Source organism: Solanum verrucosum, unplaced genomic scaffold (assembly GCF_900185275.1).
Source record: "Solanum verrucosum unplaced genomic scaffold, falcon-dt-bn FXZP01000108.1, whole genome shotgun sequence".
Classification (NCBI taxonomy): domain Eukaryota; kingdom Viridiplantae; phylum Streptophyta; class Magnoliopsida; order Solanales; family Solanaceae; genus Solanum; species Solanum verrucosum.
In genome coordinates, this window is record NW_026020274.1 from 1,300,281 (window position 1) to 1,312,767 (window position 12,487).

The window sequence follows — 12,487 nt, forward strand, 5'->3', positions numbered from 1 at the left end:
TTCTCTTTTGTGATATGCATTGAGATTGTACCACCATACACGAAGGAGGTTTGGCGTCTCGGTGACCATTTTGAAACTCAAGTGTTGCTTGGCCATCTACAAAAACATACAAAGAATTAGATACCCCTAAACCCAAGACACAATAATTTGTCAAACAACATATACATCCTTCAAACACGTAAGTATGAACGTCAATTCGGGCCGTGGGCTCTTTGGACTCAAGGTGGTCTTTCTAATGGACCCGACACGCCTTGAGTATTGGGCCATCTTAGGCCAATGCGCTAAATTTCAAGGATTTGGTTTTGCTCTATCCTAGTTTGACTAAGAGTGAGTTTTCTTTATAGTGTATTGGTGACCCAAACAGACTACTTGGGCTGGAACAGTTAACGATCGTTGACTATCCAGTAGCCAACTACATTCGTTAGGGCTTCCAGAGAATAATTTAGTTAATGAACGACTGCGGCCCGCATAATCGGCCATTAAATGGAAAATTAAAATAAATGTCATTTGAATGAGTATGTCATGGCATGAATACAACAGTTCAATATATACGATAAATAAAACAAGTAGACAGTTAAAACACATAGCCAAATAAATTAATCTTAAGGTTAGAACCATTCAAGTCCCCAACAGAGTCGTCATTCTATTTTATTAGGAAAATATGGTTCGACTGGTTTTAAGAGTCGCCACTTCATTTTTAAGAAAAATCAAGAAAACTATTTTTTCAAAAGATCAAAACAGAAATCTAATGAAAATATTCAAAGGGGTTCGAGATTCATATTATCATTTCAGGAAGGGTTTGAAAACACCCGAAATGCCCACTAATACGTGGTTATCCGGCAATTCATTATTTGGCTAAAATAATCTGACTTAATTTGAATTGAACAATTTTTATAGTTAGAACCATTTTCAGGGAGAAAAATATTGAAATATTATCTAAGTGAAGTATTTGTAAACTTATTTATTTATTTATTAGGCCAAGTAATAGATGAATAGTTTAGTTAAGTAATTAATTCAAAATTGGTGTCTTTTGGAGATTTGAATTTTTTTAAAACCTTAAAACTAAGTAACAGATATCGACAAATAAACAAACACATTAAAGCAAAGAGGAAAAGAGACTTGGGCCCAAATCTGGTTTTCCTGTCCACCTAGGCCAGTATTTGGGCCCATTTTCATTTTGGGCCTTTCGTCCATTTACGTCACATGCACATGTCCTAAACTAACATGAAAGAAATATATTATTTCCTTTGGGCTCTAGGTCCAATTTTCCACCTGTCTTAAATTCTAACAATAATAATAATAAATAAAATGACGAAGGCTTTGCCTAAAAATAACAAAATACATCTCTTTGGAATTAAGTGGGCATTTGGCCCAATCTTTTCAATTCTCCGTTCTGTTTCAATATTTTTTCAACTCCGAGACCTGTACGTCAATTTTTGTGGAACCTGTTCTTCAAATTTTCTTGTCGGCTGACTCGATAGGAGCAATTTGGAGTCTTTATGACTCTCTTGAAATGTAAAGGAGGAGGATGAGTTCACAATGAACTCGAACAAATTTCACATGCAACGAAAGAAAATGGCAAATGATTAATACACAGTCTAATGAAAATAGAAATAAAAATAAAGAAAAGCGTCAAATTATGGCATATATATACACTTTGACTCGAGAAAACTAACAAATAATTCAATAAAGGAGATCATAAAGAGGTATATTGGAAAACAACAAATTTTGAAGAAGTGAATAAGTGAGGCAATAAACAAATCAGTGTGACTGCTTGGTAACATACTAATAAATAGGGAAAAGAGACAGTCACACCCAAATGACTAAACCATGAAATAAGTAAGAGATAATAAATGCATGCTATTAGTTTTTTTTTTTAAACGATATTTAAGCCGACAACCTTTAATCAAAACACTGAAAGTTTTCATTAAATAGTAACACTAGAACAAGCTAGCAAGCTATTGCAATAGAATAAAAGAAAATCAATAAACATTTTTTATGTTGTCAATATGCCATGAGGGCAAGAATAAGACTAACACATGGTAGTATCAAAATGGACAAAATATATATTGAGAGCAATTTATTTATTCAAACTTAAAATATCACATAACAAGGATCAACCCGAACTAATTAAGATGAAACATAACCAATGCCTCATTCTGATCCTAGAATACTTAATTAGATAATAAGTCTACACGTCAAATTTAGAGAAAACAAGACAAAATATATAATTAGCTAAAGAGTAGGCAATAATTTGCAACTTGAAATAGGCTAGAAATTAGGGAGGCAAAGGAATGGTAAGAGGCTCAAACTTCTCACTAACTTAACTACCACCAATAATTTATTTAACTTTCAGATTGAAATACATCTCAAAGCCAACCATAAATGATATCAGTGATAAAAAGACCTTAACATGGAGCAAATAACTCAACATCAGACGGAAACATCAAAACTTCAGACAAACGGAACAACAACATTTTGAATCACAAACAAGTTACAACATTGATTAAAGCTGACGCCAAGTCAAGATGTTCTCAAAATCCTAACATTCGAATAACTCGCCACGGTAAAAAAGTATATAGTTCTCAAATAAGTTAAACAGAAACATTACAACATCAAACCATGGAACTATGCAACTATTAGTTCACGATGAAAGAAATCAAAATCAGAAACGGAGTATTACCTTTTTGGGGACAACGAACCAAAGACAAACGAGCTAAGAACGACTTTACCATCGTGAGAACCGGAACACGAACAATGAACATGGAGCTTAAGCAGAACTCCGAGCAAGTTCTCTATCCCGAAAAGTATTTCAAGTATATCTAAGCTATTTTTGCTTAAAACTATTCTTTGTATTTCGCCCAAAAAATCTCCAACTTTTCCTCCAATAGTTTTCTCTAACTCAAAATTTTTGGCAAAAAAAAATTCTCCCCTCCTTCAACAGTGAATAAAGAAATTATATAGAAGGGAAATCATTAGGGTTCCGAAAAAGGGAGGGAAAAAGGACGAAAATTCATGTTCAAATCCCATTCCCAATTTCAAAATCGAAAATCTTTAACCCTTTTGGACAAACACCCTTTTCTGAAATTTCAACCCATTCCAGAAGAGGAAAGGGTGGGACGAACGGTTAGGATCGATTCAACGTCCTTGGGGCACGACGTGGAGCGATCTCACGATGCCAGGATGAATTTTGCGTCGCTTTTGCTGCTACGGGTATAAATTTAAGAGGGACGTCTAAGGAAGAAGACAAGGAACATTGATGCCTCCTGATGTACGTGTTCTTCACTGCTCGCATGTATCTCCGTGTTTTCACGCCGTTTGGATATTTCCTTTTGTGAACTGCTGGAAGACACCTGAGTCGCGTGCGGAAGATGGGCGCATACAGATCCTATTGGAGTTGTTCGCGCATTGGAGAAGATGGGGAAACTGCTGTTTTGCGTGTTGGACTGTTGCGTATAGCTATTGTTGACGTGCTAATCTCTTGAGGGATTGGGGAGTGGGCCGGGTCAGGGGAAATTGGATGGGCGGTTGGAAGGAAAACAAAAGGAATTGTTGAAAGTTGAAAAGGAACGTTGGGAAATATGGAGTGGAGTTGGGCCAATTTTTTGCTGAAATTAAGGCCCAAAGCTGGCCTGAAAGGGTTGAAATAATTTGTAAGAAAGGGATTGGATTTGTAATTTAAGACTTGACCAAATAAGTTACAAAATTAGCCATTTTAAAATTACAAATATAGCCAAACTTGGCTAATTTGGACAAATTCGGCTAATAATTAAATAGGATGAATTAATATAATTAATTTACAAGCTTCTTAATCTTAACAAAATAAAATAATTAACTTACTTGTGAAATAATTGATTCAAAAATATAAACTACTATTAAGTGAGCTAATTAACAAAGCATTAAAAAAAAGTAACATCTTCTTGAAATGATTTTTTTGAATGTTCGTAAAAAATGTAATAATTACATACAAAAATTATATAAAAATATATACATTGTTTTAAAACTAAAAAAAAAAGACTAAAATTGCTTCAAAACTTAAAAAAAATAAAATTTTAAACTTTTGTAAAACTAATTATCCCAAATCATTGGAAATTAAGAAGCTCGAAAGTTAATTCTTATTGGGGAGGGTCAAAATTAGGTGTCAACATTCAAAACTATAGCTTTAGAACCTTATTATATCTATTATGTTTGTTATTTCTAAAATTTTGTCTTAAAAAATGGGCTGACCGGCACCACTCACAACCCATGTATTGGTGAGTTGGGCTGACTGTTTTCTAGTCCACAAAAAAATAAATGAACCTAGCTAACTTGACCTGTCAAATTCCAAAGCATGTATGGGCTGTCCAACTGGAGTAATAGTTCTACTTATACTAGGATATGAGGTGCCCGCGCCAGCGCGGGCTTTACATATATTTTTTTTGTCTCAATTTATGTGACACAAATGAAATTTGAAGAGTCAACTAAATTTTTTGTATGTGTTATTTTTTTAAAATATTTTAAATTGTTAATTTATAGTGATTTATAGTACCTTTTATGACATTTTCAAATAGTACATATTACTCCTTATGTTCCATTTTACGCGACACAAGTGATTTTAGGAAAGTCAACTAAATTTCCTATATGATTCTCACATATTTTTAGTTGTTATTTTACTGTGATTCCTAGTACTTTTTACGTTATTTTCAAACAATATATGTTACTTTTTTTGTTTCGATATGATATTAGAGAGTCAATCAAATTTTCTATATGGTTTTTAACTATTTTTTTTGTTAAAAAAAATATATCTTAAATTGTTAAATTGTGATTTTAAACTTTTTTTTTTTTTGGTAATAAATGCAATTCTCAAATATATGACAAATAATAATAAAAAAAAAGTACTAAAGTTTTCAAATAATTATATTTCTATATTAAAATGTTCAAATCTTTAAAAGTCCACATATACGCACAAATTAATATAAGGAAGACAAAAGAATTTTTTAAAATATATTTGTGGAAGCTCTTTCTAACAATTGCATATATATATATATATATATATTTCATTTTAAAAATATATTCCCTCCGTTTCGATTTATATGAACTTGTTTTTTATTTCATTTTAAAAAGATAATAACCTTTGAATTTTATTTTTTTTGTATAGCATATTTAAGATCACAAAATTTAAAAATATTTTAATATATTTGATATATACCACAAAATTTAAATGTACATATAAATTTTAATTTTAATTGATTTCCACCAAATAATATACTTGATATATAATTATTAAGAGCTAAATGTAATTATAATTTATTTACTTTCATGTAAAAGAGATGTATCATTTCTGAACATATCCACTGACTTAAGAGAAGAGTGAGACTCTAATTAATGGGGAGAACGATTTTAAAATTTAAATTTACAGAAAGAATAAATTAACTTGGAATTTCTTATGCAAATTATGTGGGTTATTAATATTTTGTATTGGTTGAGAGAGAGATTTTTTAAGTTCCTAATTATTGTAATTTATAGTATTTTTTATGTATATTTGAGGTTATTAATTTGTTGTGATTTATAGTACTTTTTGCGCATCATTTTTAAATAATATATGTTATTCATGTTCTAATTCACGTGAATAATCATAAATATTTTTAGTTGTTAATTTATTGTGAATTCTAGAACTTTTGATGCCATTGTCAAATAATATATGATACTTCTTTTATTTTAATTAGCCAACCAAATTTCCAATATGATTTAAAATTATTTTCAGTTGCTAATTATTGTAATTTATAGTATTTCTTATGTAAATTTTAATAATATATTTTATTCTATTTGTTTAAATTCATGTGACAATGATAAAATTTTAAGAATCAACTAAATCTTTTTAGAAAATTTAATTTCTTTCTACAATATTTTGTAGCTAAAATATAATAAATGAAGTAATTAAATTTGAAAATGTTAAATTTTCAAGGAAGAAATAAAAAAGCAACTATGAGGAACAAATAAAGAAGGAAATGTGAATTGTTAATGGGCAATTGGATAACGAAAAGAAAAATTGAAAAACGTGAAATAGGCAGAAACAAGGGCCCACATTTTTCGGCTTGAGGTAAAGCCAAAGGAAAAGATGGGCGGACTCTTAAGCTGACCTACGTGGCGGTTTTCCATTGGACTTTTATGCTGACCTACGTGGCGGTTTTTCATTGTTTTCGTCGGATTGAGGAACTCTCACTTATTTAGAATGATAAGCATAATTCATACTTAAATTAAGGAAGAAATATAACTAGCTACCTCATATATAGGAAAAATATCAAATTATGTAATTCAAAAAATTGTTCTGTGATAATGAATTTTTTGCTAGTATTTATGTAATTTATCATAGCAAAATTAAGTGAACAACCTCAATTGTTATACACAATTAGTACCCCATCTCTAGCTAGAATCTTATGAAAAAAAATCAATTTGTATGACGGTTTCCTAGGCACACTAGAAACTTGACCTAATATCTTTTTTGGCTAAAACTACCATAACGATGGATGTAGCTAGGTTAACTTAAGGCAAAGAAAAAATAATAATTCATACGTTATACTGAAATATTGAGTAGTTCTCGTGGAGAGTAATATTTTGTACGTCTCTTATAATATATGAGATAATAATATTTCAGAATTATTAATTTTGATATGACAATTCTTGCATTATAATCCCGTTATAAGTTGTCTGCGAATCAACGATTCTTAATAGAAAAAAAAGATAAAGTTACGATTGAAGTCACACGTCTAATAAGAAGATTGAACAAGAGTACCACAAAAATCACATATCTAATAAGAAGATTAGGCATAAGTATTGCAAATATCACACGTCTAATAAGAAGATAAGGTATGAGTATCGCATAAGCCACATGTCTTATAAAAAAATCAGGCCTGAATACCGTGAAAGACAAACAAACGTCTAATAAAAAGATGATCAACTTTCACATATATCAAACATAAAAATCATATTTGTATGTTATAGATATAGTTTGCATAATTGCGCACCATATCAAATTTTATGTTTGTTATGGAGCTTTGATTTGTATAATTCGCTACAAACATCCAATTTTATACAAATTGTTCAGTTTTGTATAAATTCATTTTTACATTGTAATTTGTATAATAAGATCTGTATTTGTATAATTATAAGTGTATATGACGAAAATATATGTATTTGTATTTGTATATACAGTTTTCTCTCGCTTTATACAAACAAAAACGCATTATATATATTTTATACCGAAATGTATAAAATGGTTAATTGTATACCAAAAATAGCTAATTGTATATCAAATCAGATGACAAAAAAAGGGACGTTTGCTGCGAATTACAATTAAAATAAACTATGGCTATAACATTTAATTTAAGTTAATAATTTGCTACTTCATACAATTCTCCCTAAAAAAGATTAGACATAAAAATGTGGACCGACTTGGATAGCCCACTTGTGTAAGTCAAAAGTTGGCTGTTTAGATTATTGTTTCCAAGTCCTCTAATTAATAGGCACATTGGCAAGTAGTAGTAGTAGTTTTTTTCAACTTCAACAAGTACTACTTTGATTCATCTATAACTAATAAGGACAATAAGAGGAAGTTGTTGTTAATCTCAATATTTTAGGAAAAAAGCACTCTATTTGTACACTCTTACAAATCACGTTTTAATCATACGATTTGGTTGCCGGCATAGATGCTTGGTTGGTTCGGTTTGGTCTTGAAGTTTATCGATTCAAGATATTGGCTATCGATTTCTAGACATGCTAAATCGTTATAAAATCATTAAGATATTGGCTTATTGGTTTAACTGATAAGATTTGACACAAAGAAATCACTGAATACTTGAAAACAAGGTGAAACACTAAATGAACCATTGCTTCTTGCTCAAAAACAAATACTGACACATTGTAGAATAACTGAGAGTTTGAGATAACTAGAAATAAAAGTATAAAACTAAAATTTAAGTCAAGGACTAATAAAGAGGTAGGGGAAGTCTTGGTTCCATGATCAAAGATATCGGCTTTTTTGGGTGTGTAGTCAATCCATAAATCTCCTCCATGCTTATATCTACTGGCCTCATATCTCCTGCTAATTTCCAATTGAATCCATGCAACAAGTTAGCCATTGTTGTTCGAACAACCTTCATACCAAGGCTATACCCCGGGCACCTCCTCCTTCCTGAACCAAATGGTAACAATGCGAAATTTTGTCCTTTCATGTCTATGTTATTTTCTATGAATCTTTCTGGAATGAACTCTTCTGCCCTATCCCAATACTCTGGATTTCTTCCTAAAGACCATGCGTTTACAAAAACAGTTGTCCCTTTTGGTATGTCATAACCAGCAACATTACAATCCTCAATGGAGTAATGGGGAGGAAGCAATGTACATAAAGGATGAAGTCTAAATGACTCTTTGATTATGGCATCTATATAAGGTAGCTTAGAAAAGTCTTCTTCTTCTACCCATCGTTCTTTTCCAATGGCTCTGTCAAGTTCTTGGCGTGCCTTGTCGATGATGTTTGGTCGCCTCAAAAGTTCTTGAAATGTCCATTCTATTGTTGCTGCTGCAGTATCTGTTCCACCAGCTAGCAAATTCTGCCATTGATATATAGCGAAAAATACCAAGTATCAACAACAAATTAAGAAAATAGTCTATCTACTTGAATAAAAAATAAGTGAACTTACATTTATTAGCCCCATCATGTGATCAGAAGTAAGTTTAACTTCAAGATTAGGGTCATTAGAAAGGTGCAACAGAGCATCAACCATGTCCTTTGGAACAAAATCCCCTGTTGTTTGCATCTTTGTTGCGTTGTGATCGTCAAGTACATATTTGTAAAATTCTGTGAAATTCTTCCCTAAGGCCTTCATTCGCTTTACGTATCCTTGCAAGTCAAACCAACTAAACAAAGGTATCCAATCTCCAAGATTAATCACCCCACCTAGAACAAACCACTCATCCAACATCCATTGCAATCTTTCAAGTGTTACTATTGATGAAGTATCTGAGTTTGACTGATCACTACAATATTTGTCACTCATAACCAACCTACTTATAGTACGAAGAGTAAATCGAGGTAAATGGTCTCTAAGAAAAATTGGCTTTCCTGAGTGAGGAAAAAGACGAGAAATTAAAGTTTGTCTTTCCTCAATACGAATATACTCTAATGAATCAAGCCTCTTGGGACTAAATATCTCAGTTAGGTAAATTTTTCTAGCTTGACGCCAATATGCACCGTAAGGTGCCCATGTCATGTCTGAGTAGTTATAACTAGTGTACTTACCAGCAGCTAATGCGGGACGAGATGCAAAGATAGCATCATGTGTTTTCAATATCTCTTTAGCCATTTCTGGAGATGATGCTACCAAAACAGGCTTCGAACCGAACTTTAGTAGCATTAAATCTCCATATTTTTGTGAAAGATGGTGCAAAGACTCATGTGGGAGTGAACCAAGGAGGTTCAAATTGCCAATAATTGGCCATGGCTTTGGACCTGGTGGTACTTTCCTTTTGGGATGGTTGAATATTTTTAAGACAAAAGCTAATGCTAGTAGCCATGACCCAAACACTATGAAAACCCAAGAGATCTCCATCTTTGATATTAAGTGACTGAAGTTGAATAGATATAATAATTCAAGAAAGTTTGAGGAATATTTATAAGGCAATTTGCTTTAAGTGGTAAGTTTTTACCTTCGGAATGTTATTCAAAATAAACGGTGTTTCACATTATCAATAATATATTACGGTAATTATTTTCTTTCAAATTTACCCTATTTTGTTAAAGTGACTAAGAAAAGATATATATAGGTATGGTTTAATTAGTAAAACTACTCCTTACTATTTTATTATAAGCATATAGACATTTTATTAAAGGGTGAGTTCAAGCAAAAAATACCACTTAATATGGATCTAAGGGGTAAAAGTTAAGACAAGAATGGCATAATAGAGTTTAAGCATCATTTTGAAAAACTACTAAATATTAAATTGAACTTCTATGCATAGATAATATAAAATTTATTTATTTTGTCAAGTTAATGTTACGTGCGTATAGATTAAAATTCTTAGAAATTATATAAAGTATCTTTATTTTGTCATTTTCCAGATTAATGATTATCCTAAATAATAAGTCTCGTTATTTTTTTTCGGTGAAAAATAATATTTGAATGGTTGTAAATTCAATCACAAAATAGTACGACGTAGCATAAGTCTTATCACTGTCCTCCTCTAAATTCGCTGCGTTCTCTCCACACAAATCAACTTTCATAGATGATGCCCAATTGTATGTACATACATGAGATATTTAGTAGGCGTTCGACTATTGCAGGTATCATATCACGATATGAAATTAATGTTTGGATATGCTGATTTCATATCAGTAGATGAAATTTCATATTCTCCAAAAATCATGATTTGAGATTTTTCAAATATAAAAATTGATCCATAAGTTTATATTTTGTTAAAAAAACCCATAATTATATTTGCTAGCCATTTATTTCATATGTAAATAAAATTAATAATCATATCATTACTTTTTAAAATTTATTATTCTCACCAATATAAAATTTATTATTACTTTAAATCAATTCCTATTTTATCATTTATATTCATCAAATTCATTATGTTTTATTAAATTTATTTATCACCAAATTTATTACTACTACTTTAATGTTTAATAAAAAAATAGTTTTTCATCTATATTGAGTGAATAAGACTGACCACAATGACTGTGGAATAATTTATTATGCGATTTTAAATCTTTTTGTTTATTTGGTAAGATTGAATAAATTCGTATAGTTTGGGACAATTTTTAGTCTTACAAATTATGAGATTCGTATGTTACTATGAAAATATACAAAAAGAAAATTCCAAATTACATATCTAAATTAAGCTTCGATTTTATCTCCGAATTTCATATTATAATTTTATTTCATAATTTTATATCGCATGACCAAACGAGCCCTTACTAGGAATGACAATCAATAGGACAAAGGAAAATTCCAATGAGATAGAGTGAGAGAGAACATGTGAAGGAAAAACTTTAATTTCGAAAATTTTAAATAAGGTAGACGAGGTTAGGGGGTCTGACGCTGACCTATAATTCAGACCTATGTTTTATTTTATTTTGGACAGATATTTTATTCTGAAGAACTTTCTAATTTCGTCCTTCCATTATATTATCTCCGTCCATTTTTAATTATAATAATTTTCTTTTTTAGTAGGTGGCGTGTTTAAATTAGGACCATACATTGGGATTCTTTTCCCCTCATCGCTAGCCAGTCGGGATGCTATCTCTCTTCTCCTTCGTCACTCAACCATCAAAATATAGTATATAATTAACAAACTCTTTTTTTTTTTTTTACTTAAAACTATACTGAACCACCTATTTATTCCTTTTTTGGCGTTGTCCCGACACTGATGAGCATCACTTAGGCCAACTATCTGTTGTTTCCATTTTCATCAAAACTATCATCATTTACTCAACTAAGTGTATTTTTTTAATACATAAATGGTGATGGTTCAATTAAGAAAATAAAAACCGTCTGATATATAATTTAGATATAAAACTCATAAATAAATAATATAGTTCATTTAGGTTTTGATTAACATTTTATAATATATTTTTTTATCATATTGATTTGTAAAAAAATGAAATTTATAGTATTTTTCGTATAGTGTTTGAATATCTAAATTTTTTGTTTAAAATATCAAATTAATGTAAGCTAATTTAACTTTGAAAATTAGTCAAGTTGACTTTTGAAAAGTACAACATGACAATTAAAAATGGACAAAGAGAGTAGTTTTCATCAAGTACTGTTCAATAACACTAATGTAAAAAGCTAACCAAGTAACATACGATATGTTTAGTCTGTGATTTAGACTAAATTAGGGGTCGTTTGGTTGTGAACAAATTATCTCAGGATTCTCTATTTATACTGTGGATAGTCTATTTTTTAGAGCGAGCGATTGGCCGCAGAGCGGTACCACCCACCCTACCCTACCACCTATAGGTGGCCGTCCTACAGCCGACTACTTATTATGATAATGAACATTCCACTTAAAAACCTCTCTTTTGTCTTGCAAACCCCTTATTCTGTACTCCCCTATTCTTGAAAAGACCGCTATGCACCTTGACTTTTGGCTTTTCGTTCTTACCCTGTTACCTTGAACGATAGATTGGTTCGACTCCCGAGATTTAGAACCCTACCATCTATTCTATATGCATCTCAACTCTATTTCTGCTAATATTTCACGTGTTTCTATTTCTTGTACGGTTCGGGGGGGATGGTGGGCACAGCCAGCCCTGTAGGTGGAGGTACACGAAGACCACACATGGGCGAAAGCCCGAGCCAGCAATATCGCGTGAGTGAAGAAGGGCAATGCCGCTTGTAAAGCTCTTTCGTCGAGTGCCTCAGCCCACATACATCATTTGATGAAAGCACTCCAGTTGTCCTTTCCAATCTCTCTTAGCTCCCGACCAAATTCCTATTCTAGT

The 12,487-nt window shown here is 31.3% G+C and overlaps 2 protein-coding genes across 3 annotated transcripts in view; one reads left to right on the plus strand and one right to left on the minus strand.

Annotated features, from left to right (window-relative positions):
* The window catches only part of LOC125834031 (uncharacterized), a 509,901-nt gene that overhangs the window by 205,359 nt on the left and 292,055 nt on the right, over positions 1-12,487 (plus strand). The window lies entirely within an intron of this gene.
* On the minus strand, positions 7,965-9,587 carry LOC125834036 (cytochrome P450 71A1-like). The gene is made up of 2 exons (XM_049513215.1): positions 8,679-9,587; positions 7,965-8,588 (listed from the first exon to the last, which is right to left on the minus strand). Exons 1-2 carry the CDS (start codon positions 9,585-9,587, stop codon positions 7,965-7,967), a joined length of 1,533 nt encoding a protein of 510 aa, XP_049369172.1.